Source organism: Podarcis bocagei, assembly GCF_964188305.1.
Source record: "Podarcis bocagei genome assembly, chromosome: 3".
Taxonomy (NCBI): domain Eukaryota; kingdom Metazoa; phylum Chordata; class Lepidosauria; order Squamata; family Lacertidae; genus Podarcis; species Podarcis bocagei.
The window spans coordinates 8,480,184-8,506,953 of NC_138127.1; the positions used below are offsets into that span (position 1 = coordinate 8,480,184).

Here is a 26,770-nt window from a genome sequence, read left to right on the forward strand (position 1 = left end):
ATAGCCCTAGATTAGGGAGGGTGGGCGGGTGATCCGATGCACGCAGCAAAAGAGCCCAGTCAGTGCTGCATGGCTTGATTTTATAACCTTTGGTCTGTCCCCCTAAATGGCAACACCAAAATTTGCCCAGTAAACCAACTGCCCAATCACTGCGGATGGTCATCCATACTAACCCGCTAGCAATGGGGGGGGGGCTGTTCAGACGCCACCGCAACACGTGCTCCCTATGAAGGAGAACACGCTTTGTTGGATTGTGACTTTAGACACATAAGCTCATGAGTGTTGATGAGACCTTCCCCCCCTTTTTAAAAAAGAAGCCCCATTCTGTGCCCTATAAGCACAGGACGCCTTTGCCTGGCGGCACTATAGCCCATAGACTTCAGCAAAATACTGGAGCTCGGAGCCATTTTGCTTTGACAGCTTCCCGCCTGCCCACCCTCAAGTTAGAGCCTTCACTAAGCAATTTTGAGGTCGCTGGTTGACAGGGATAGAAATGATTTTTCTTTTTCTTTTAACCTGATTGGCAGTGTTTTGGAGTTTTTCGCCTTTCCCTCAGTGAAATTATGGCCTTCCTTTGTGAGGCAGACGGACGTTGTTTTGTATGGTGGCAGAAATGGCATTGGGCAGGATCAACATAGTATAGGGAGGCCCCTATAAGGGGCCCATTGGGAGGATTGACCACGGCAAACCCAAAGGTGGGTTTGGTATCTCGTTGGAATCTGCACCCTGGTTCCCCAGTGAGACCTGGCTTGCTTGGCTTGCACCACGGCAAGTTTCAACACTGGCTGACTCCCATGGTATAAGTTTGGAGTGATCCAAACCCAGCTGATCCATTTCATAAACATGCAGTTTGTGGAATGGTGAACTGATCCTGGGACCCAATACCATGCCCACCCTTGCCCTGCCTGCTGCTGTCAATAAAGAATTGGCCTGATTTTATCCCATCACCGTTGTACGGTCTGGTTATTTTGCTGCTTTTATGGGTCACATAACGTGCCCGCCTGGACAACAAGGGCTGTCATTCATAGTCTTTTTGAGGTTTTATTCAGTAGGTGAATGATTAATGTTAAAAACGTGAAACAAAGTAACGAAGCAATAACTTTATAACCACATATATGTTGCTCCTTTTCTGTGGTTCTTTAAAAAGATATCTTGCCCCACTGGATTCAGTGATGGGGAAATTAACTATGCCATCTCCAATATGACATAATTAGTGAGCCTGATCTTGAGGCCTCTCTTGGGAACAGAGGATCAGGGGATCCAGTTGTTACATGTCCCTCTCTATCCTACCTGTGCCCTGCCCCAGAATGCCCTGTTTTCAGACCTGTAACAAGTGTATGAAGGTTATTAATATTGCACATATGGAAGCAAATGGGATGAATGAAAACAAGACTTTGAAATAAAAAATTATCCAGTTCAAAAATAGGGTACCAAAGCTTTATTAAATAACTTTACTCCAAAGCAACTTGAACCAAATAAAGTTACATTCAGATAGATTTTATGGTGATCCCAGGATAGGCAAAATATGTTAGATTATGAATATCTTCCACCCAGAACTAACAATCAAAGCTCTGCCTCTTTTCCAAACAGACTCCATTTACCCTGAGGCTGTTTTCCCAGAGAAGAGAAATTAGCACTTCCATTCTCTGTAATGGCTTCAGAACAAAAAGTCACCTCACCAAATATGGAGACCTACTGATTAGCATATGCATAGACTTGCAGTTGCATCCTTTTCATTTTTAAACACCCTTGTGACTTAGTCACAAAGATACAGTTCTGCTTAACTGTTAACTGTTAGGTTCTCTTCTCAGCTCTACTTTAAGCTTCAATGGAAATTTCCATTCCATGCTTCACAATATATATACACACACATATTACAGAGTTATTTTCCATTTCAATGTACATTTAACAATTATAATTAACACAATGGAGCTTTCCAAAGGCAAACTAGGAGCTATTAGGACTAGGGATTGGGGGGGGGGGAATTCAATTAAAGGTGAACTTGCCTCATTCCGCCTTTCTGAAACAATGCAAGAATGAAATGCAGCCTCCCTTTGAAGTCTTCATTTCACCAGCCAAGTAATGTTACCAAAAATTGGTATATCAGAGCAGTGCCAGGCACTTTCACTACATCCTAAACCCTTACACAGTAACCATTGAAAATCAGTGGGGTATTTATTTATGTATTTATTTATTTATTTAGTGTTTGTATTTCTGTTCTGCCATTCTCTCAAGTTGGGATTCAAGGCGGCTTACAGCATTTTTAATACATCACTATAAGAGACAAAGAAAGAAAAATGAACTCATTAAAAATAGTAAAATGTAATAAACCACATTTAGAACTAACTTTAAAATACAAAAAAATAAGATGGCTCTGTCCATGATGCTCTAAAATAAAAACACATCTAGCTTTTTACCTTTTCTTTTGTCAAAACGAATATGAAAACTTATTTTAAGCACCCTTGCATAGGTTGTACAATCAGATGCTGCAAGTGAGAAAATCATTTTGGAAGTATAACAATGTTGGCAAGTAAGGTTGGCTGGCTGGCTCAAATCATCTGGTACCCTAAGCACATTCCATGGAAGCAATATAAGTGGGTTTACGCTGCTAATACGCAGACCATTATCTCAAGTTTGCTTTTAAGATTTCTCCTGGGATGTTTAAGTCAGTTCGCTCTTGTTTGCCATTAGGCACTTCCTTGGGAGCTTAGCAGAGGCAAGTCACTTTCACCTTTTGTTTGCAATTAGATCTAGTCCAGCATGCTCTGGGGATGCAAAGGGTCAGTTGCATGAGTGTACATTGGTTTTACCTTTGTGTGCAGAATTCCCCGAAGGCTTCTACGGGTAAATGTGAACGCAGCGCTAAACTTTACAGTACAATGAGAAACGAAAATACAACCAAAGAGAACTGGAAAAAAATAATGCATCTCGATAGAACGATTAAATAAATCTTTGTCTAAAGGCTATGAAATTCTGAAAAACCAAGTCATTGAAACATACAAGTACATAATGGTTGAATACAACATTGTATAAGTGACTGGTGCTGTAGGGATCAGACGAGGAAGGGGAAAAGTCTCATTGCATGAGCTGGCAAACAGGCACAAATAGCTACCATCCTCTTGTCCTAAATCTTAGATAAAAGCATAAAGAAGCAGCATATTTCCTAGTTATTAGCAGCGGGACCTTGTTTTTTGGAAAATAACCACAATTTTTTTGAATGCTAACCGATGTCCTTTTTTTTAATGTGTCTGTTTTGTTTAGCTGAATGTGGAGCAAGTGTGTCTGGGAATGAAGGAACACTGCTGTCCCCAAATTTTCCATCTAACTATGACAACAACCATGAATGCATTTATAAAATTGAAACTGAGCCTGGGAAAGGGATCCACTTGAGAGCCAGAACCTTTCAGCTGCATGAAGGCGACACTGTTAAGGTATATATAAATGTGCACACAAAAGAACAGAAAAACACTCAGTCCTGTTTGGGTGCATTAATTATTTGATCTATAACATTTGAGAAGTAGTTTAAATGTGTGTGAGAGAGAGATGCATGGATGGCTATAGACAGACAGAGAGAGAATCATTTTCCATGTGTGTCAGGACTTAAGCTCACAGCCAGTCTTGATGCTAGTTGGGGCATTCAGTCAAAGGAATAGTGGCTGCTGTGACTTTGCCTTACCCACCATCATTTTTTAAGCAACTTGGTCTTACAGTGATAAGTAATCTTATCTGGTGTGCAAGTGAGCAGCTACCTCCATAGACACTTGATATTTGCCTTGCTGTGCTTGAGAAACAAAGGCTTCCTGCTCTTCTCCAAAGCTCCAGTGGTCAGTTTGTTTGGGTATCATGAATTTGAGGCCTAGAGGAATGGTAGGGTAAAGGTAAAGGGACCCCTGACCATTAGGTCCAGTCGTGACCAACTCTGGGGTTGTGGCACTCATCTCATTTTATTTGCCGAGGAAGCCGGGGTACAGCTTCTGGGTCATGTGGCCAGCATGACTAAGCCGCTTCTGCTGAACCAGAGCAGTGCACGGAAATGCCATTTACCTTCCCGTTGGAGCGGTACCTATTTATCTGCCGTACTTTTCGCTCCATAGGGCGCACCTGACCATAGGGTGCACCAAGTTTTTAGAGGAGGAAAATACGGAAAAAAATACTCTGAATCAAATGTTGCACTAAACTATTTAAAGGAGCAAAGCGGGCGGCTCCTGTCCGCTTTGCTGCTTTAAACTGAGCCTCAGAGGAGGGTAGGAAGGGGAACCATGGCTTATCTAAGTCCAGTTAATAATGCTGAGCCTGACTTATGGCCATCGAGATTAGCCTGGCCGTCTCAGTGGAAATCTTGGGAGGCTGGGGTGGACTTTCAGTGGTCAAAGTGTGGTTGTGTCTTCCTGCCCGGCATCTATTTCCTGCCCTCTTTCACTCCTGCACCCCCGCACCCTGCTTCGAGGGAAGGAAGCGGAGCCATGGATCCTCTGCTCGCAACTGCAGTGGATTCCCTCCACTTTGAAGCAGGAAAGTGGGAGAGGAACTGCTTACATGAGTGTAAGCTGCTCCCCTCCCACATTGCTGCTTCAAAGGGAGCCCAGGAGGAGGGAATCTGCTGCAGCCGCAAGCAGTGGAGGATCCATGGTCCCCTTCCTTCCCTCCTCCGTAGTTGCTTTGAAGCAGGAAAGTGGGAGAGGAGCTGCTTACACGAGTGTAAGCTGCTCCCCTCCCACATTGCCGCTTCAAAGGGAGCTCGGGAGGAGGGAATCCGCTGCAGCTTCCCCCACCTCCCGCAGAAGCCGTGCGCTCTTTAAAGGGGCTGCGCGGCTTCTCCTGGCTTTTCTGGGAGGTGGGGGGATTCCCCCACCTCGTAGAAAAGCCTGCAGGAGCCGCACAGCCTTTAAAGAGGGTGCCGCTCTTGGGGGCTTTTCCCCCAGGAGGGAGAAGGGACTGATGCGGCCAGTCAGTCCCTTCTCCCTCCTGGAGAAAAACTCGCAAGAGCGCACGGAGCTTGTGTGCGGCTCTTGAGGGCTTTTCCTGCCTGCCTCCCCCCTGCATTCGCTCCATAGGACGCACACACATTTTTCCTTGCTTTTTAGTAGGGAAAAAGTGTGTCCTATGGTGCGAAAAATACAGTACTTGCACTGCGTGCTTTCGAACTGCTAGGATGGCAGGAGCAGGGACCGAGCAATGGGAGCTCACCCCGTCACAGGGATTCGAACCGCCAACCTTCTGATTGGCAAGTCCTAGGCTCTGTGGTTTAACCCACAGCGCCGCACACGGCCCAATGGCAGGGTAGCCAGTTGCTAAACTGCATTCCAGTTAATATCTCCTTCTTTTCATATAATGGGGAATATGCCCAAAGGCTTTAAGTGCAGTTAACTTAAAATGCACAGAAGTGTCAACCTGTACAGATATTGAAATTAATGCATTTGTTTTATGAGGATTACAGGGAAGCTTTTTAATTTTAGGATATCATATAGGCATATTATATATCCTACTGCTTCTAGGATAGGGTTGCCATATTCTGAAGGGCACAAACCCAGACACGCCCCCTGTCAGGACACCCCCCCCACCATCCCGCATCCCTGTCGCTCGCCCCCTCCCTGCCGCAAACCCCTTCCTCACCTGCCTACTCCCCGCTCCTCCCCCCCTTATCTTTCACAAGGAGGCTCCCGCTTGTGACTCCAGAGGGGGTGACTCCAGGCCACTGAACAGGCTCCGCCTCTCCCTTTCAGACCTTCAGCCTCCAAGTGGCCTCCGGCAAGGTCGTATCCAAGATCATGCCAGGGCAGGTAGGCTTGTCGTCCCCTTCAGCTGCTACTCAAGCTGCGTTGAAGGTGCAGGTAGGACCAGAGAGGCCGTGCAGCCGCCCCCCCCCCCCGATGCAGCCGTGGCCACCCTTGTCCACAGCTGTCAACTTTTCCCTTTTCTTGCGAGGAATCCTATTCGGAATAAGGGAATTTCCCTTAAAAAAGGAAAATGATGACAGCTATGCCCATGTCCCCTCTGACGCGGCTTGAACAGCCATTGGGGGCTAGTGCCACTGCTGCTGGGGAAGGCCCAGGCAGGACGAGAGAAGCAGTGGCGCAACAAGCCTCCCTGCCCTGGCCTGATCCTAGATACAACCTTGCTAGTGGCCACTTGGAGGCAGAAGGCCTGAAAGGGAGAGGCAGCTCTGGCAAGTGGGAGCCTCACACAAACAGGGTCCTGACAAAATAGCACAGCCAGGAGTGGGCCATGGAAAGGGGTGACGGCAGTGGTGGCACTACAGACCCTGCTGCGGCACTTCTGCTTCCAGGGCATAGCCGCAGCGCATCAAGGTGCGCAGTGGATGACTCTGAAGAGTGCTTGCCTCTCTCCCCCTTTGGCAGCATGTGTGTGCCCCTAAAAATCAATCAGTCAATCAATCAATCAATCAATCAATCAATAATAAATTCCCCCCAAACCCTAAACATTTCATTTAAAAATAGAAAATCCACCTGGGTGGGCATGCTTCTCCTCCAAACCAGGACATGTCTGGGAAAACCCGGACGTATGGCAACCCTATAGGATATTATGTATGTTTTTTAAAAAAAACGTTGAGTATTCTGAAAAAGGGTGTATCACAGTTTGTGTTTTTATCAGGAAAGATTGTGTTAAGAGGTGATGTAGTCAAGATACAGAAGCACATGGGGATGAAATATTGGGTGCTGTTTCTTTAATCTAGCAGAACACGTTAGAATTTTTTAAAAAAGGAAAAGCCGGAAGTTAAAGCTGGACAAATTCAGATCTGAAGTAGCTGAACTTCGGGTCAAGCTACAAAGGCAAAATTACTTTTGTAACTTTAGGTAGGTTGAGTCTTCATAAGTCAAGGAAAGTTTCTGCCTGGGCCTTCACAATAAACTATGCTAAACCGGTTGGTGGCGTTTGCTTTCAAAACAAAGGAAACCAAAGGAAAAAGATAAAAGAAAATCAAGGTTATACAGACTTCAGTGTGCTTCTAAACATAAGAGGAAGGTCGGTGCTATTTCTCTAGGAGAAGAGGTGTTGGAACTCATCCTTGTTCTTTTATAATAGCAGTGGCTCCCACCTGAGATGTGCCAGAACTGAGTTCTGGTGAGTTCCAGCTGGGGGGGGGGGCATGAGAAGGTTACAATGGAAGTAAATTAAGATTTACCCATGCATCCTCTATATTATAATAATTGGGTCTGGGGAGGAAGGAAACAAATAACCCATTAGGTCCCCATTACTTCCCTATGTGAATTTCGCCCTGCTTCCATGTAGGTTTATTGCACAAGCGGCAGCCCCAAATAAAGCTATGGTTTTCATTAAAGCCCCGAAGCTATAAAGAGGCCTGTGCCCTATGCAGAACTTTGCGTTATCTGTGGTGAAACAACAGTATCCCTAATGCTTGAGGTTTCTCTATTGCAGTGATGGCCAAACTTGGCCCTCCAGCTGTTTTGGGACTACAACTCCCATCATCCCTAGCTAACAGGACCAGTGGTCAGGGATGATGGGAATTGTAGTCCCAAAACAGCTGGAGGTCCAAGTTTGGTCATCACTGCTCTATTGCATAATACCGTTTAATTTCTATGTGTTTAGACCAAGTAGTTCTACTAGCTGCAGTCAGGCCCAGTGCAGCCCTTTATGGCGTTGCCGTTAAATTTAGAATTTGTCAGTTTAAAGCATGAAAGGACAGGAACTAAGAGCCTTGCTTTCTGACCTTCACTGGTTTGTGCAGAATGCTGGGGCTTTTGAGAAATGGAAAATTTGGGGTGGTTATGTTGGAAATGTTTCATTATTGAAACATCCAGGTCAATGTGAACTTGGTGCTTTTATTCAGGTTCTTGTTTGTTCCAAGAACCTTTTATTATTCTTAAAAAAAAAAAAAATTCCTGTGTGGTTTGAGCCATTATAAAAGCATGTCAAAAATCAACAGTATTAAAAGTGAATTTGAGTTTCCCGTGCAATATTGTGAACTGAAGATAAACCCGTGCATCCTTTGTTTGAAAACAGGAGCTCACCTCCCTCTGAAGTGGTATCAAATGTTATATTTCTTTTTTATTAAAAACGATTTGAAGACGAAAATCACCTCAGGCCCAGAATCTGAAATAAAAGGTGACAGACTAGCTTCACTTCTTCAATCCTGCTTTTTAATACATTTAGTCAGGAGGGAACAGAGGGGTAGAGGTTACTTTTGCCCCCACATCCGTGTTTTCAAAAGAGGCACCTTGAGTAAAATGCCACAAACCTTTTCAGCCTTTATTAAGTGGATTATAGAGGGGGAAGCAGACACGAGGTGACAAAATGCTAAGGGATTGAGCCGTGAATAAATATTAATTTTATTCAATGTGAGCTTCAAAAACCTTTAAAAAAATGACTGACAGACTAGTAGTATATTACTGTGTGCAGCTTTTTTCCTTCTTCATATGAGCTGCATAGCCAGGGTATTACAGGCAGAAGAAAGCTGTGTTATTTCCTATCTTCTTATTGGAAGTTTGGATGGTTTAATTGCATAATAATTAATTGCAAACAGAAAAAGAAAAAAAGAATGCAACTTCTGCTAGGTGGAGTTCTGAAATAGATTGAAACAAATAAATATATAACTGTATTGAGCTTAATTTTTTTATGTAAAAACTAAACATTGGTTTTATTTTTAACAGGTTTATGATGGAAAAGACAGCTCATCGCGTCTGTTGGGGTCCTTTACAAAAAACGAATTGATAGGGCTCATTCTCAATAGCACATCTAACCACTTATGGATAGAGTTTAATTCTAACGGATCAGATACAGATCAAGGATTTCAGCTCACATATACAAGTAAGTAGCATTCATGGAAACAGGGTTTTTGTAGGGTGGGAGGAAGTAAGCATTTTACTTAGCTAACATGATGTAACACAAAGCCCTAAGAATTACTTCTTACTACCTACTGTGGTTATGAGATTGGATTTTAATTCCTTTCTCTCTTGGAAAGGAGAGAATTTTAGACATACTTCTTAAATGCAGTGTTTTCAACTTCAGTGTATTATTTTGTGAACACAGCAGTAGGCGTAAATAAAAAAGAGACTGGGATCAATAATGGACCTGGGTTGAGTATATCAGTGGCTTCTTACGGCTTGCACATTCCCAGTTGGATGTTCAAGTGATGATAGTTCCACCATTGAGGCGTTCGTGGAGCTTGTGGCTCCCGTATGTTGCTAATCTGAGCACTAATTTGCAGGAAACTATAGACAGATCAAGATTCAAAGAAGCAACCTTTTACTCTATCTAGAGAAGGAAGGTTATGATGATAAAATTAACCTGAAAAGCCAAACTTGCCAGTATTGGTGGAGTTTTTTGTTTGTTAAAGAGACCCTTCCAGATCTGAATTTCATTTTTAGCCTGACCTTCCCCCAAACAGCTTGCTTAAAACACAAGTTCAAAAACACTGAAATGCAATCAGACATTTTTTCATCACATTTACAATTGAGATCACCTTTCATACTTTGTTTTGCTTCCTGATAGCTTTCCAAGCGGGCACTGAAATTCAGCTTACTAACTAGTATAGGAATAGCCGGAATATCCTGGAGTATAGTTTATGCCTCTCTGAGAGGAGAGAGGTATAACTGCTCCTTTTTCAAACAGTTCTGATAATCATGTTGTCTTAGACTGGATGTGTACTGAAGTTGAACTGTCCGGGTGGTTTTGGAAGTACAGTTGTACCTCGGCTCCCAAATGCCTTGGGAGTCGAACTTTCCTGCTCCCGAACGATCAAAAACCGGAAGAGAGAGTTCTGGTTTTCAAATGTTTTTTTCAGATGCCGAACATCTGACGAGGCTTCCACAGCTTCTGATTGGCTGCAGGAGCTTCCTGCAGCCAATTGGAAACAGCGCTTTGGACGCTGAACATTTCAGAAGTCGAATGGACTTCTGTTAGACTTCCAAGGTATGATTGTACACACACACACACACACACACACACACACATATATATATTATTGGATTTTTTTTATTACAGCTTTATTTATGTATCCCCTTGTAGCTGAAGCTCTCAAGGCAACTTACACAGTAATTAAATAAATACCGAAAACATACACAAAGAATGAAAAAAGAATCACACAAAGCATCCTTCCAAGTATACTTTTCCCACCACAAAATTATCACAAGTTATCACATAAAACATTAAACCATTTAATGAGGAAGAAAATACATAGATTGCAATCCAAATGCTTCCCCCCCTTTTGTTGACCACCCTTGTATCTTTGGATGAAGGGCAGTATGATATTTAATAAATAATAGAGTAATAGTAAATAATTGTGTGCATAAAAAAGGATTAGTCTTTTATGGTATCTTAAGTTCTGTCTACAAAATGTAAGAGTCATATAAAATGGAAAAAACACCAAAATAAAACACCAACCATGTAATCAACTGGGGGGCGGGGAATGAACTGAAATCAACATAATTCAAGGCATTTCATGAAAGTATGAACATTTCTATCATGAATTTATAGTTGCATAAAAGGTGCTTCAGTTTCGTCACTCTTAGAATCCCTGTGAATTGGTATTGTGTTTTTGTTGTGCGTGTGTTTTTTTTAAAAAAAACCTATACAAAATCATAATTCATATTTAGTTCTTTTATTGTTTCACTTTCATTCTTATTTTCAAGAGACAAAAAGTTTCAGTGTGCAAGCCAGAAAGGGGAACCATGGATTGGTAAAGGGAAAGTCTTTGGGCCATTATTTCTTTGGATCAAAACAAGTAAAGCCTATGTTGCTTCTGCAATTGCATTTCTAAAACAAAACCCTAGATGTTTTCACCCAATTAAAACTTGCCTTGCCGTGACACCTGTAGTTACTGTGGAGAGAATATGATATAGCCTCAGGCATCCCCACAGTTGGGCTTGGCTTTAAAGTTCTCAAACCAGCAGGAAGATTTTGTCATTGCCGTGTAAGGTGCTAATATTCTCTGCTGCCTGGCTGCTTACCCCTTAACCTTAAAAATGACATTCAGAACAAAATGAGAATGGGCTGATGTGCCAGGTGGCAGGCATGAAGACAAAGAGGCACCAAGTATGCGAGAAGAGAATAAAATCAAAATAATAGAACATATAAATTCATTTGGCCCACAGCTGGCACAATATGTGCACGCGCACAGTGCAGAACCTGGAAATAAATCCATTGTAAGCTGTGATTTATGTTTACCATTGTTGCATGTTGACAAGAGAGCTGAAATACATCTCCGTGCTTTCACATCTTTCTTTTTCCCCCTTCAGAGGACCATCCTGAGCTGTTTGCTTTTTTTCAGTGTCGTCTGACCTGGAACATAACCCTCTATTCTTTGCCCTAATCTTGCACCTCTGAAGAATACATGCACTGCACAAATATAATAATAACAATCATCATAATAATCATAATCAGATGATGATGAAGAATAGAGATTCCATTTTTCATGGAAGTGTAAAACTCTTATTCCAAGTTGTGTCTAAAAACAACCCATCTCCTTTAATTATTTGATATAATGGTGGTTGGTGTACATGAATTCTCCTATCCAGTGAAAATAGCCAGACGCACGGAGACCCATTTATTAAATACAAACACAGTTGTGGTTTTCATGGAAGAAATGGCCTGCCTGCACATGCAGTAGTTATGTTCAAAACATGGATGCTCTTGCAACATATACTTTTGTTGTAAACCACCATAAGGAAACATTGTATTTTCATCCGTGGCTAATAAATTTACAAAGGCAACCAAACAGTCAAATAAATAACAGTAGGTGCCATAAATCATGCCTGGGTCCTTAGGAAGCAGCCAGATGTTTGCCTTAAGGCTATTGATAGAAGATCAGGACTGCAAAAAAGAGTACTTTATGTTATTTTCAAAACTGCTTTTTGGGGGGGTGGGGGACAAAAAACAAAGACCCCTTAAATATACTCCCCACAGTTTCATAAATTTCTTTACTACTTTCCTTGTTAAGAAATACTGCCATTGGCTTCAGTACATTTGAGATCTTGCATAATTTATTTGGGCATGTTAATTCTGATGCTAAACCTTTGGACTCAGATCAGAGTCACTGGAACTTTAATGAGCATATCCCTACAAATGCCATCAGAAGCATTTGTATCATCATATCCTTAAGATACAATTTCAACATGAATGTAAAACAACACCTGCTTCACTAAACCCTTTGATTACCTCTATTTCTTTTCTGGACTTCAAAACTATAAATATATCAGAAATTACATGGCAAGAAGGTTTACACAGAACAAAAATGTACCACTAATTTGCATCGACAGAGCTTTTTCAATCGATTTAGAGTAATGGGAGAAAGGGGAAAGTTTGTGGTGGGTACGCCACCCCTAACCTAGGAACATTCAGTAGCCTGTATTAAGAGATCCACTATATTGTTACAAGTTTGTGGGTGCTAGACATCCTAAATTATTAGTTCCAGTAGGTGTGACAATTCAATTAAGGCTTGGAGTGTCAAAAGCTAGCTAAGCTAGGCTGGTCTCCTGTGTGTAGTGATAGCTAGATCCTGTGTATTAGGCTGATGTGTGTTAAACCAGTACGTGTGTGCTGGATTATGTGCTAGACAATGCTAAACCTATGGAATCAGCATGTGTTAAAGGCTAATTAAGCCATGCTGTGTAAAACTAGCCTAGGGATGGGCCATCAAGAAGAACACAAAGCATCAAAGGGAACTGTGTGAGAAGGCAAAGGTGTGGGTCACCCTTCGCTCTAAAGATAAAGGAAAAGATTAGAGAAGCTTAGGGCTAGGAATGATATAATGTAGGAGTAAGTAGTGAGATAGAAAGAGAGTCAGAAAGCACAATGCTGGTGTTTGAATGGAGGGCTGCAGCTGTGGGGCAAGCAATACCCTCTTGGAGTGTTAAAGCGGGGAGCCCTTCCATCATAGACTCAGGTTGTATATATGTGTAAATAATCTATACATCATAAAGATACTGCAGTCTCCACTGTGCCTCATTTCCAAAAGGAAACATTGACCCTGAATAAGTGTGCCTGGAACCCCTAGAATCATGCACCGCTCAGAGATTGGGGTGGAGTGTAAGAATATGCATCGTTCTCCCAATGAGTTTGTCTAGCTTCTTCTTTTGCATAACTGGCCTCTTCACCCAGGCTATTGCATACACATGGGTGGTTGGAGGGAGATCTTTTGTTGTTGGTCCTGCTTTCCTTTCTGCACACATATGTTCAGACACCTTGGATTGGTTGCCTGAAAAGAGCTTAAAGGTAAAGGGACCCCTGACCATTAGATCCAGTTGTGGCCAACTCTGGGGTTGCGGCGCTCATCTCGCTTTATTGGCCGAGGGAGCTGGCGTACAGCTTCCGGGTCATGTGGCCAGCATGACTAAGCCACTTCTGGTGAACCAGAGCAGCGCACGGAAACACCGTTTACCTTCCCACTGTAGCAGTACCTATTTATCTACTTGCACTTTGACGTGCTTAGATTTTCCTTAATCTCATTCAGAAATGTCAGGAATTTTGAAATGGTTACAACTTCAGCTGATCCCGGGAGCAGGGACAGGAGTGTGTATCCTGCTTCCCTGTGCTAATGTGATGTCCTGTTAAGGCAAGTAAAAGTAGCCAGAGATATAGAAGCCTAATCAATCAGTACTACCTTCCGTGATTAACTCTGTGCGAAATGAAGAGCACTGCTGTGCTTTACTGCCCCTGTTCATGTCATCACATCCTTGATGGACCCATCTACAAACTTTCCTTGCATGGTAGTCAACATTCTGAAGCTGGGATCCTGATCTATATGCATAGTATCTGCACAAATTTAGAATGCTGTGCAGTCAATCAAACAAGTAGTGGGGGGAATGGTAGAATGACATGTAATGTTGAAAAGTTGTAGGCCTTGTTTACTGAAACGTGTATGTGTGTGTGTGTGTGTGTGAGAGAGAGAGAGAGAGAGAGAGCGAGAGAGAGAGAGAGAGGGAGGGAGGGAAGGGAAGTGTAATTCTAATGCCAGAGAGACTTAAAGTTGTTATGTTCTTTGCAGTCAGACTGCATAACACTTCACCCCAGGTAAAAAGTTTGATCAGATTAGAGTTTAAAATAAACTGACAGAAACCTTAAAATGCTTTTTTGCTTGTAAATGCCCTCGTATAGGCTGAGGAATTACTATTAGAATAGACAGTTCATTCTCTGTGATTCACTGGACAGGTTATGACACAGAAAGGGGATAAAGAATATTATTCTGCAGTTGGTGTTCATGTATATTTACTTTATGGGCCCTCTACCTGAACTCTGGTTTTTCTTGTTTATAACCCTCAAAAGGTATATTGTCATTTGACAATACAGCTCATTGGCATTTATATAGAGCAAGATACCCTTAAAGGAAGAGATTGAACAGTGTGATAACAGGACACAACAGAAACACCCATTCTGTGAAAGAAAAGGCATAATTTTACCTCACTTGGAATGTTCCCTTGCTGTTATTCAGCATGACTTGAGAACACTGAACAATTGCTCACTTTAGTTCCTTCCATATGACGGTTGATACCTAAAATACATCATCTAGAGTTCTGTCGCTAGAATTACCTTTTCCAGACTTAAAGTGATAACAATATGGCATGAAAGGAAACTCAGTGGTAAGGAATGGAAGCAGACCCAGTGCACTCTGAGACGTTCCGTCAGTTACTTTCCACCATCTTCACAGCACACTCTAGTCATTCTTGGTTAGCCCCTGAGATATATGGGGCTCAACAGGGAAAGGAGTAATCTGTCATGTTTGGTCCTTACTTCCTGTCAAGTAATACTCTTGGGATCTCCAGCCCTCACCCCAGCATCACAAAAGCGGCTGCTTTTTTAAGGTGATTGCCTTTCCTTCTGGAAGATGGGAAGAGATGCAATTGGGCGGGGGGGGGGGGTTCTGTGTCCTCCTTTGCCAGAAAGCCATTGTGTATTCTGATCTGTTGAAAGAAAAACAGCTTAGCTTTCACTGTGAACAAAACTAGCCTTTCTGTGCTCAAGATTCTACAGCAACTGACAACAGAAAATCAGATTGTAAATTTTATTTTGGACAGTCTAGACTTCCAGCTGAATTAAAATAGTGTTTGGTGCTTCCAGAGTTCAGCTGAACAAAAGTAAAGAAGCAGAAAAGTTTAAAATGAAAAGGTGCCAGTACTCTTTATCAGTGAGTACAGTCACAAAAAGCACTGGGTTTAAGTATTTGGATAAGCTCTCATGTGAGTGAGAAAAAGTGAGGGAAAGAACTTGAAACTTCCTGTGCAGGGTAAAGAAAGACAATGAGTAGTTGCAGCAAGCATTTGGGTTGGGAGAGAAATTTGATTCAGTGCACAATTTACGGTAATGGCAGACCTACCTAATTCTCATTTTCTGAAACAATAAGAGAGCAGAAATATAGCCAACCTTTGAATGTTTTCTGCATTTTTCAGTGCAGTCAAGTAATATATAATGGGTTAAATTGTGCAGACAGCGCATGTATTCCTAAAATACACAAGTGCATTCTGTTAGGGGGAAATTGCCTTTACAAAAAATGGTTATATTCATCACAATTGCATACAAAATTAGGATAAATTTGAACTAAAATGCTAATGAATTTTCATGAGGATTCCAAAAAAGAGAAAAGTGATTTGGAAGTGCAAAGAACTGAACTTATGACGTAAAGAATTAGAAATTGGGAGAAATGAAAATTGGCATATTCGCCCATTCCTTTGGAGCATAGAAGCAGTAGCTGGCAGCACTGGGGTCAGTGAAATGCTATGCCTGGGTCCTCCACAGGACCAAATGGGCAGAAGCTAACTGAAGGTCTGCTGGCTATTTTGCCACATTTATTTACAACAATATCTAAAGCAGTGGATGGGTACATGATTGGAATTAACTGGGAACTGGCTGGATAAATCCAGGTAGATGTAGTGTTGCTTGCTCTCCTTGCTGACTTTGTCCTCTTGTGGCCTACAGGATATTTTTTAAAGCAGGGGTGACAATGAACATGTCTTAAGCTGGAGGCAAATGAGAGTCTACAGTGCCATGAATACGCTCTCAGCTGCCCTGAAAACTAAACATGTGCCTGTCGCCCACTCCCCTACCTACCTACCTGCCTACCTGAGTCCACTACTGCTTTCACGATCTCCTCTTCCAGCTGCACAACAAAATGACTCACAGCCCCATGTCACAATCTCTTCCCCACTTCAGAGTGCCTATCTGCAGTACTCTGTTTCCCAGTCAAAGGAGGAGAAGGCAATGACCAGGAAGTCAGTGAGTGGGAAATGGCCAAGACTTCCATATCAATATTCAGATTGTTAACATGCTACAGCTCTAACAGGGCTGCACAGTATTTTGAATTATCTTTTTATTGCATGTGTTTCCAGCCTTAGTTTTCCCCCTCCCACATTTTCTAACTGGTGTCCGCTGGGGAGGAGACATAGGGGAACATCTTCCTGGCTAAGTACTGGTAAGTGGTCCCCAGTTAGTAACAGCAGTCAAACTTCTGGTTCAAAATTTTTTGGATTTAAAATGCATTTCTCCTCACATCTCTTCCCTAAGGAGTGGAAGTGCATTGTTAGGGGTCACCTCTTTTCTGAAAGGTAAATGCATCATTTCATCTTATTATTATTCTTTTTCTGTGGCAAGGTGAAATTGCAGGGACATGCAAGCCTGCAAGTTCAGATTCAGCCTTGTGGGCAATCCATTTGACTTGAAGCTTTTTAAACCTAGTTGTGTTGATAAGTGATGATATTTTGCCACTAACAAATTTGACAAGTGGTTAAGTATAATGTTTTTGACACGCAATGTATCACTGCTTATACATTGGAAGGAAATGTTTCTTTTCTGTATACAGCGTTTGTTACAGTAAACAGTGTGCAGTCTTGACAAATAACACTCAGAGCTGACTTGCCTTCTAATATGTCGATGGGTTTTTCTGAGGCTACTTATTACCTACCCATCAAGGCACCTGGTTGCAAATAAACAGATTCATCATGTTTTCATGTCTGTATGATTGACATCTGTTGCTGAGAATCCCCAGCAAGTTTGCATTGCAGTCATTTGAATCGCAGATCACGTAATCAGAAATGTTCGCTTATTTTCACTTATCTGTGTGGCTGCAGCCCAAAGAAGCACACAGAATGATCCAGGCGTACATCTGCACCTTTAACTTTACTTTTACAGCAGCAACTCTGTTCTGCTGTGCTGTGCTGCATTTGAAACAATTTCTGAAACTTTCTTCTTTGTCATCTGGCTACAACTGAGTTTCTGATTTGGCACAGATGATATGATCATGCTGCTTTTTTAAAAACAACAACAACTCTCCCAGTGCTTGAAAACTGATGCTTAATTTTGGAGCCTTTTAAAAATGTAGTGGTGTTAGATATGTCAGCCTACCACAAATCTTAATGGTCTAAAAGTAAAATGTTTAAGGGAAAGAGTTAAATAGGTTCTTACAAACAAAACAAAACAGGTAATGCACCCTTGGTCAGATATGTAGTATTTATATTTAAAAAATCTCCTTCACTTGACTAAGCGGTAGTTTAAAAGTAGTGTTTCAGGGCTGTGTTTGGCTGGTTTTGGCTTTTGCCAAACACTTTTTGAGGCAGTGTGAGTAATTAGAGGGGAGAACCAAACTAATAATAATAATAATATGATATGGATATGGATATGGATCCACACCTATACACACAATAATGTAACTCTTTGTGAGCAACTTAAACCTTTTTATTTAAGGGGGCATTTGGGGCCCAGCTCATATTTATTAGAAGTGCTGTTGTGCTATGCTTTGTATGTTGCTTTCGTATTCTATAGTACCTAAATATATTTCCCCCAAGTTTTATTGATTTCAACTTGAGGTGCATTTTCACAGTACAACAGAATACAAATACTTCAAAAAATAAGGGGGAAAATACATAATACATTGCTATTTGTAATTTCCATGTGGAAATAGCGCCATAAATTTAATGTGCCAATGACATATGTTTATGGCTGTGCCTTATTTCTTCAGTAATTAATAAAAGGTGTCCAGTTTTCAAGAGATCATCACATTTTTGTTTTCTGACATTGACTTCATGGCACAGGAAGGAAAAACATCAGAAGAGCCCCCAAATTGGACAATAGTGAGGTCAAATTTGAGGATCTCATTTATGTGAAATGAAGATACTTTTGGGGTCGAATTGGATGATATGCTCACCATTCTTATCCCCCACAAGTGGCGAGAGAGTGAAAACTCAACTTCCCACCCTGCCCTCCAGGTATGCCTGCCCCACCTCTAATTCTCCCAGATGTCCCCACATTGGGTGTAATGTTTCAATAGGGTATACATGCCTTAACTCACGTGGGCATGAACAGCGCAATATCTGATTTAAAATCTGAAAACCCAATTAGGGACTCTGTACATTGGATTTTTACATGTGTTCATATTCACATGGTGCACCCACATGTGGACCTAGGATGTCAGACGTGGAATAGGCATATCTGGTGGGCAAAGTTCTAACTCCCCGCACTGCGCATAAAAACAAAACTAGGGAGACTATAATCTTTGAACTTACTGATAACACGTAGCCTCAAATTTTCTCCCTATGCCACACTGCCACCCACTCATGAAAGAAGATGGATTCCCCTCTTCCCCACGCAGTTCCTGTGTCCCCTTCTCCCCACCCCAAAAGCAATATGTTCCAAAGGATTAGAGGAGCCTCAACATCAGCATGGAAGGCGAAATGTGGGAGAGCTGCAAAGGGAAGGGAAATCTGTGAATATCCCCCTGCTTTTCTCTTCTGTTAGAGGTGGTGTCGAAAGCCCTCCCCATGAGCAGACAGACATGGGGCATCATCTCTGTTATTGGTAGGGAAATGACTAATTGTGTGCCGCAATACAGAATTCAAATGTGTGTTTCCATGTTTTGCTTTCCTTTATAGGCTTTGATTTAGTGAAATGTGAGGATTCCGGAACACCAAACTATGGCTACAAGATTCGTGATGAAGGCCATTACACAGATACGGTTGTTTTGTACAGTTGCAATCCAGGCTACACAATGCACGGTAGCAGCACTATTACCTGCCTAAGTGGAGATCGAAGAGTTTGGGACAAGCCTTTGCCGACTTGTACAGGTAATGTTAGATAACACGGTGATCTAAAAGTTTATTGTTAAACACTTCATAGCTCTTTTTATGGATAATGCATTATTACATATGAGATAACGATGCTTTGAAATGGTATATAATCTATCTCAGGTTTTCCCCAACCACCACCATATACATATATTGAAACTAAATATGTGGGCCATCTCTGAGGAAATCTGCTACTACTCTCCCTGAAATTCTTTTGGCTTTTCTTGAAATTCCTCTGGTATGCTTTTACCTTGATTTCTGAAGGACATTTGATGCAGCCTAGGAATGAATGGACTACAGACTACAAGAAATGTTGACGTCCCTATCAAAACTCTTTCAGTTTTCTTCATGTTTCTTACCCAACGAAAAATCTCCAGATTCACCTCATGTTTTGCCTTGAAGCAAAATTCTGTGGTAATTCTTACTAAAAAGAATGCTCGTTCTCTGTGAGGTCTCCATGAATTATTTTGTCCTATCTGGTGTTGTCTATACTGACCCCCTGCAAAATTGGTGGCAAATTTGGGTCCATAGCTAGAAGATTGTAACAACAACAACAACAACAACAACAACAACTTTTATTGCCCTTGTTCCCAAAGATATGTGTCTTCTTGAATGTACAAAAGTATCCCCCCATCTCTCCCTGTCCCTCACTGAAACACAGGCCAGTTTCTTAACAAACCATCATTTAGCTGTCTTGTGGCAAGGCTAATATTTGTGTATTGTTCTTTGCATGGATTTTTACTATATCATATTCTACTCATTTTCTGTTCACAAGGTATATAAGGCTAGATCACTTGTATGCTTTCTCCATTAATAATGGGATTAATGTGAAATTCAATATCTGAGTTGCTCTTTATCTGAATTGTTTGTTTTTATGAGGTCACACATAAAACCTGGTCTTATTATCCTGCTGAAAAGGGGAGATAATGAGCTTTCCAAAGTAATTCAGAAATTACTCAAGCTCAAGAAAGAAAGAAAGAAAGAAAGAAAGAAAGAAAGAAAGAAAGAAAGAAAGAAAGAAAGAAAGAAATGGCTGGCAGTTGTTCTGAGCCAGTCCAGTATCTTTCCTAGTCTTTGGATCCTTTCCGCTATCCCTGTATGAGGAGTGAAAAAATGTTGTGAGGGCAAAATAGGAAATGGAGACCTACAGCCATTCTCATGAGCCATCTGAGAGGAAGGGGCTGTCGCTTCTCCCATTTCACCCATGCAGTGCCTGTTTTCTGTCCCCATAGGAACTAATGACTCCAGTAGTTTCTGTGTGGTGAGGAAAAAGCTCTGTGTGGGCAAAATTGGAGGTATAGTCAAAAAGTCTTTTCATACGGGTAATCCATTAGAGGGCGAGTAACCTGGAACTTTAGCTGCTTGTCTTTCTTTTGAGGTGGGCTTTTGAGGCTGATAGCTAAAACAAACACTGAGAGACATATAGCTGGGTTGAATAAGTGACACTTTTATTTGTATAAACCCAAACCTGTAGAACAAAACTATTGGTATGGGAATTGCTTATGTTTATGGGACTTGTGCAGCTATAAGGGCGACCAAACCCCTGCCAGGCCAGAAGCAAGCATATTTGCCTAGCCCTAACTCCAGTGCAGGTGGCGCTGTGGGTTAAACCACAGAGCTTAGGACTTGCTGATCAGAAGGTCGGCAGTTCGAATCCCCGTGACGGGTTGAGCTCCCGTTGCTTGGTCCCTGTCCCTGCCAACCTAGCAGTTCGAAAGCACGTCAGAGTGCAAGTAGATAAATAGGTACCGCTCTGGCAGGAAGGTAAACGGCATTTCCGTGCGCTGCTCTGGTTCACCAGAAGCGGCTTAGTCATGCTGGCCACATGACCCAGAAGCTATACGCCGGCTCCCTTGGCCAATAAAGCGAGATGAGCGCCGCAACCCCAGAGTCGGTCACGACTGGACCTAATGGTCAGGGGTCCCTTTACCTTTACCTAACTTCAGCCACACCTTGAAGGTAAGTAGAGAGACCTGCCCACCCCCACCCCCTTAGGGGTCTACAAGGTTGAGGAAGCCTGCATTCACGTTCAGGCCTTAAGCACTGACAGTCATCCCCAAGGGTCACTGACATGCTATCCTAACATGCTCTGCTTCCTATACCTTCCTGCAAAAGTGACATGATTAACCTGTTTAAAAGGGGTAACAGTGCAGGAGCCAAATTAACCTAGGCCTAATGGCTGAGTGGACAGACACCATGGCTAATCAACTTCCTTTCCCAGCCCTACAGCATGGAGAAGGTGAGAAAACCCACTTGCCAAATCAGACAACTGAGTCAAAAATTCCCCTGTGGCCCAGAAGTGACCACTGAAAGCCAAACTGCAAAAAAGGGACGGAGGATGCCCTCAAGCAGAGGTTGAGGAGGAGGGGTGGGCTTAAATGAGTCCCTTGTAGCCACACCTAACATGCTGGTGCATTGCGCGTCACGTGTACATGAACACCAGCATCCAAAATGGCACCTTTGGCACCAGCTGCAAACTTGCCCCATCACCCAGAGTAGGCTTGGGCAGTGGAACTGGGATTATGGACACTTGGAATTCTTTTCCAGGTCTAATGCAGGACAGCTTTGCCAGAGTTCCCACTGACAACAAAAGGTTCTATTTAAGAGGGTGGGAACAGACATGTATAATGCATAAATTCATTTCTTTGTCATCACGTGTTCCGTTCCATTCTAATCTTTCCTGCTTTAAGCACATTGTACACATTAAGTGGCATTATTTGATTCTCCACCCCCGCCCTTTCTCTCTCTTTAATTGAAAGTCTGGTATGATCTGTGTCTGAACAAAGGGAAGTGGCTGAGTAGATACATTCTTTGCAGAATTCTCTGCCTGGGAAAATATCTTTTCAATCTCATGTAAGAGAACCATCAAACCTAGAAACATGAAACTAATTTGAGTACCCTTATGTGTTTCGTCTGTGCTCTCAGCTGTTTCAAGCTCCTCACTTACACATGACATAAAGATTGTGTCATCTTGACTTGCCAGTTACGAAAACTCTGGATTCTGACTGAGCAAGATGTGAACTAGCTTGTCTTATGTTGCTATCAAAAGGTATATGTGCAACACGTTAAAAAGTGAGAAGAAAAACATTTCCATCAAGGTAAAGAAAAGGTTACTCTTATTTTCCAGCCGTATGGCTACAACCCATGCAAATGCTGTGGGCTATTCGTGGAGTGTGTTTTGCTCATCCATGCGAGAAGCATATTGTCAGGAGGACGAGTGCTAGATAGCACATATCTGAATGCTAACACTTTAGGTTAATTCCATACGACAGTGCTCACAGGGAAGCTCGAATTATAACTTCTTAAAAGTATAACAAGAAAATATTGTTCACACTACCTGAGCTGGTTCTGGGTTACTCAGATACTGCCTTATCATCAATTGATGTACCTTTGCTTGTAAAAAAAAAAAATCCCTTTTGGTTCTCTGAGGCTTAAATCCTAAGGTGTTTATTTTTTTGAGGGGGGGACAAACCATAGGTGGTTTTCCCAGTTATTCACTGCCCTGCCAGACAGCTGCCAGCAGTCAGAACTGTGGGTGGAATAATGTCTTTGTACTTCTCTATCCTTCTTCTGGTTTTTAAAATCTAACTATACCACAAAGATCATGGCCACTGGTCCCATCACCTCCTGGCAAATAGAAGGGGAAGAAATGGAGGCAGTGAGAGATTTTACTTTCTTGGGCTCCATGATCACTGCAGATGGTGACAGCAGCAACAAAATTAAAAGACGCCTGCTTCTTGGGAGAAAAGCGATGACAAACCTAGACAGCATCTTAAAAAACAGAGACATCACCTTGCCAACGAAGGTCCATATAGTTAAAGCTATGGTTTTCCCAGTAGTGATGGATGGAAGTGAGAGCTGGCCCATAAAGAAGGCTTATCGCTGAAGAATTTATGCTTTTGAATTATGGTGCTGGAGGAGACTCTTGAGAGTCCCATGGACTGCAAGAAGATCAAACCTCTCCATTCTGAAGGAAATCAGCCCTGAGTGCTCACTGGAAAGACAGGTCCTGAAGCTGAGGCTCCAATACTTTGGCCACCTCATGAGAAGAGAAGACTCCCTGGAAAAGACCCTGATGTTGGGAAAGATGGAGGGCACAAGGAGAAGGGGACGACAGAGGACGAGATGGTTGGACAGTGTTCTCGATGCTACCAGCATGAGTTTGACCAAACTGCGGGAGGCAGTGGAAGACAGGAGTGCCTGGCGTGCTCTGGTCCATGGGGTCACAAAGAGTCGGACATGACTAAACGACTAAACAACAATAACAACAAAAAATACCCCATCAGAAACAATGTGGTGGGGATAGATTGGATAGTGTGCTGCTGCTGCCAGGGGACAGGGAAGGCACAAGGTCTACCCTTGTCACACATCGTTTTCAAACTTACAGGCATCATCTGAACCAGGGCTGCAAAAGTTTCTCCTAGAGGCTGCTTACTTGTTCACAAAGTCCGAAGTTTTTATCTGCTGCTCTTTCCTAAAACAGTAATAGCACACAAGCAAACTAAATCTCTTGGGCTCTTTCATACACTTGGCAGCACATATAAAAGTAAATGAACCCTACTTTGAAAGTGTTGCTTACTAGTGTACTACTACTATTACTACCATAACTAGGAACTTTGATAGAAGTAGAGATGCTTGAAGTATTTGATTTATGTGAGTTGTTACACAAACTGACTTGATTCACACTTCTGGATGAAAGTGTTGATGGTTATTCTTTGGTCTTTTCACTTCTTTAGATTTTCCAGTGCAATTCTTGGATTTTAAAGTGCACATTTTTAGATTAAACATGTGTAGGTGTATTTATTGTTTGAGAAAATATGTTCAAAAATGTGTTTGTTTTTTACAGATCCCCCCCAACCCCTCCCCCCAAAAAACACAAAAACTTTCAAAGGATTGCACTGCACCACTTTTGCATTAGAATTCACCTTGCATGTCCTTGGTGGCTTAATGCGGGGTGGCACTGTGGTCTAAACCACTGAGCCTTTGGGGCTTGCTGATCAGAAGGTCGGTGGTTCAAATCCCCACGATGGGGTGAGCTCCCGTTTCTCTGTCCAAGCTCCTGCCAACCTAGCAGTTTGAAAGCATACCAGTGCAAGTAGATAAATAGGTACCGCTGCAGGGGTAAGGTCAACGGCGTTTCCGTGCGTTCTGGTTTCTGTCACAGTGTTCTGTTGTGCCAGAAGTGGTTTAGTCATTCTGGTCAGGGGTCCTTTACCTTTTACCTAATGTTTAATACAAGACCCCATAAAGTTATTCCAACTTCCTTTCTTTATTCTAATTTTTTCTTTTCTGGCTCTTGGCTGTGCATCATTTCACCAAACTGCTTGGTATTTTACAAGCAATCAGGTTCTACTAAAATTAAGAGTTCTAACCTTTCTGTAAAGTAAAGCACCTCAAGTGTGCATGGCACTTCTCTCTGAAAATTGATTGTTTTCGCTTTTTCTTTACAGCTGAATGTGGTGGACGTATTCATGCTGCTACTTCAGGCCGCATTCTGTCTCCTGGTTATCCAGCTCCATATGACAACAATCTTCATTGTACTTGGATTATAGAAGCAGACCCAGGGAGGACAATTAGGTATGCATGCAGTCTCAGCTATTAAATTTAGTATTATCCAAGTCATAGCACTATAGGTTTTACCATTATATACATACCTCGTTCTTGTTTGATCTTTTAAGGAGTAAGTTGCAAGATTAAAAGATGCCTGATTCACTATATTAAAACAAATACTTCCAAAAATCATGGGCTTCCATTGGTTATATATGTATTGTAGGACCAAAAGGGACAACCTTTGATGTGCAAACATACTAGGATGTAAGCCTTACTGAACTCATTGGGACATACTTGTGACTGAACATGCTTAGATCTGTGTTGTAAATTTCTTTGTGGGCAGATAAGCCCATCATATCAGAAGTAGCCATTAATGCTCTTCTACCCATGCTTCGTCTTTATTTTTGCCATGAAGTGGCAAAAGAAATGAGAGCACAGGATCCCAGCCTGTCACCTTTCATGGCATCTTATAGGATCTACTCTACTTATTAGAACTGGATCTAGTTTTAGCAATGAAAGTAACTATATTGGCCTCACTGAGCTAAACTGATCTGCAGAATCACATTGGAAGGGTTTCTCAGGAAGTAATTCACAAACTATTAGAGAAGTCATTTCCACAGCAAGAAAACTGCCCATTCTTCAGGTGGAGGAGAGATAGATGAGCCTATATAGCAGTGCAGATGCAATCTCTCAGGAATGATAGCATATTAGAATTTTTGTAATGCATTCTAACTGCAGTAGAATGAAAATCCTAATTCATTGTACTTTTAAGTATCATGTTTACTCTCAAATAGTTAATATTCTTACATAAATAGGCTAGAGTTTAGCTGGGGAGAGAAACTGTTTGCTAAAATACTTTCCTTATACATATTCAGAGGAATTCATAATTTTTTTTCACACAATTTCATTTTCTTCTTCCTAGAATAGAAAGATAACTGTATTCCCCTAATACTAGACCAAAAGACACCCACTCAATCACGAGCAAATTCATTGCTCCATTTGCATTTTAATAGGAATGGCAAATGTGAAATTAGTATAGAATGAAATAAGAAATTACAAACAACCATCTGTAGGTAGAAAACAGATTTAATATTTACTTATTAGCAGCCTTCTGAGTCAATATTTATTACAGCAAGTGGAAAAACGGCACTGAACTGTGACCATTTCCAATAAGTGTGGCTCTCAGGGCCGTGTTTTACATCATCACATGTAATGTTTAATGTTTAAAAAAATGTGGGTGGTGCTTCACAGTGTGGAAATGGTAACAAAATCTATGAAAGATCATGACATGCTTATCAGCATAGTAGGCGTTGTCATGCTTCAAGTGTATTCAGGTCTCCAAGGTCTGACTTATAATGTAACTGATCAGACATTGAACTTGATATGGGAAAGGGTAAAACAACCCACCAATATTCTTGTTTACTTGCAGTTGTGAATGTCTAATGTTAAGGAACGAGTGAGGCCCTGAACAAAGTGGCGTAATGCAGTGTGCACATGTTCAGGGTTTCAGCCACTCCACCACATACACACACCAGATTTTCATCCTCCTGCAGTCAAAATATTGCGTCCACTGAACATGTTTGGTCCTCAGCAGTCTGGTTTGAGAGGGTGTTGGTTTGAACACACTGCTGCCCAATCCCAATTCCATTGGGTTCCAGCACAGATTTCTGTGGGCAGCTCTAGGGACATTTAAAAATGGCTTCTTGGTGTGAACCAGGAATGGCCTTCCCAGTCAAGCAGGTGGTTGTCTCTTTTCATCTATGGGTCTCACCCTTTCTCTTTCTCCATGGCATTCCCTCTCCCACCTCACCTTCAGTGCCACCATCTCGGTAGTTTCCAGTTCATTGGCACTGAGCAGACTTGGTCTTCATTGGGATATTTTTGGGTCATTTCCGCCCTTTACAATTTATTTTGTGCTTAGGTTTGTTGATTATATGCTCAGAAATAAGACATTCCTTCAGTAGTTCATTTTGAGCTGTGAATGTCCAATGTCAAGTAATGCTTCTGAATTTAAAGGAGGGGTTGTGGCGACAAGGCACTTAGAAATGAATTCCTAAATGTATGTTGGTTTTCTTTTTCTTCAAATTAATTCAGTCCTTTGAAACACTTTATTTCTGGGTATAAAATAAGTTTTGGAATAAAGGAGATTTTTTTTGGGGGGGGGAGAGCTAATTGATGCTACCAGCTTATTTAAT

General features: G+C 41.9%; 1 protein-coding gene across 1 annotated transcript in view; it reads left to right on the top strand.

Annotated features, from left to right (window-relative positions):
- CSMD1 (CUB and Sushi multiple domains 1) overlaps positions 1–26,770 on the top strand; it is a 998,673-nt gene that overhangs the window by 791,328 nt on the left and 180,575 nt on the right. The window contains exons 22-25 of the mRNA XM_081189289.1: positions 3,262–3,431; positions 8,631–8,787; positions 18,834–19,025; positions 24,476–24,602. Coding sequence (XP_081045415.1) covers positions 3,262–3,431; positions 8,631–8,787; positions 18,834–19,025; positions 24,476–24,602 — 646 coding nt within the window. The remainder of the gene's footprint in view (positions 1–3,261; positions 3,432–8,630; positions 8,788–18,833; positions 19,026–24,475; positions 24,603–26,770) is intronic.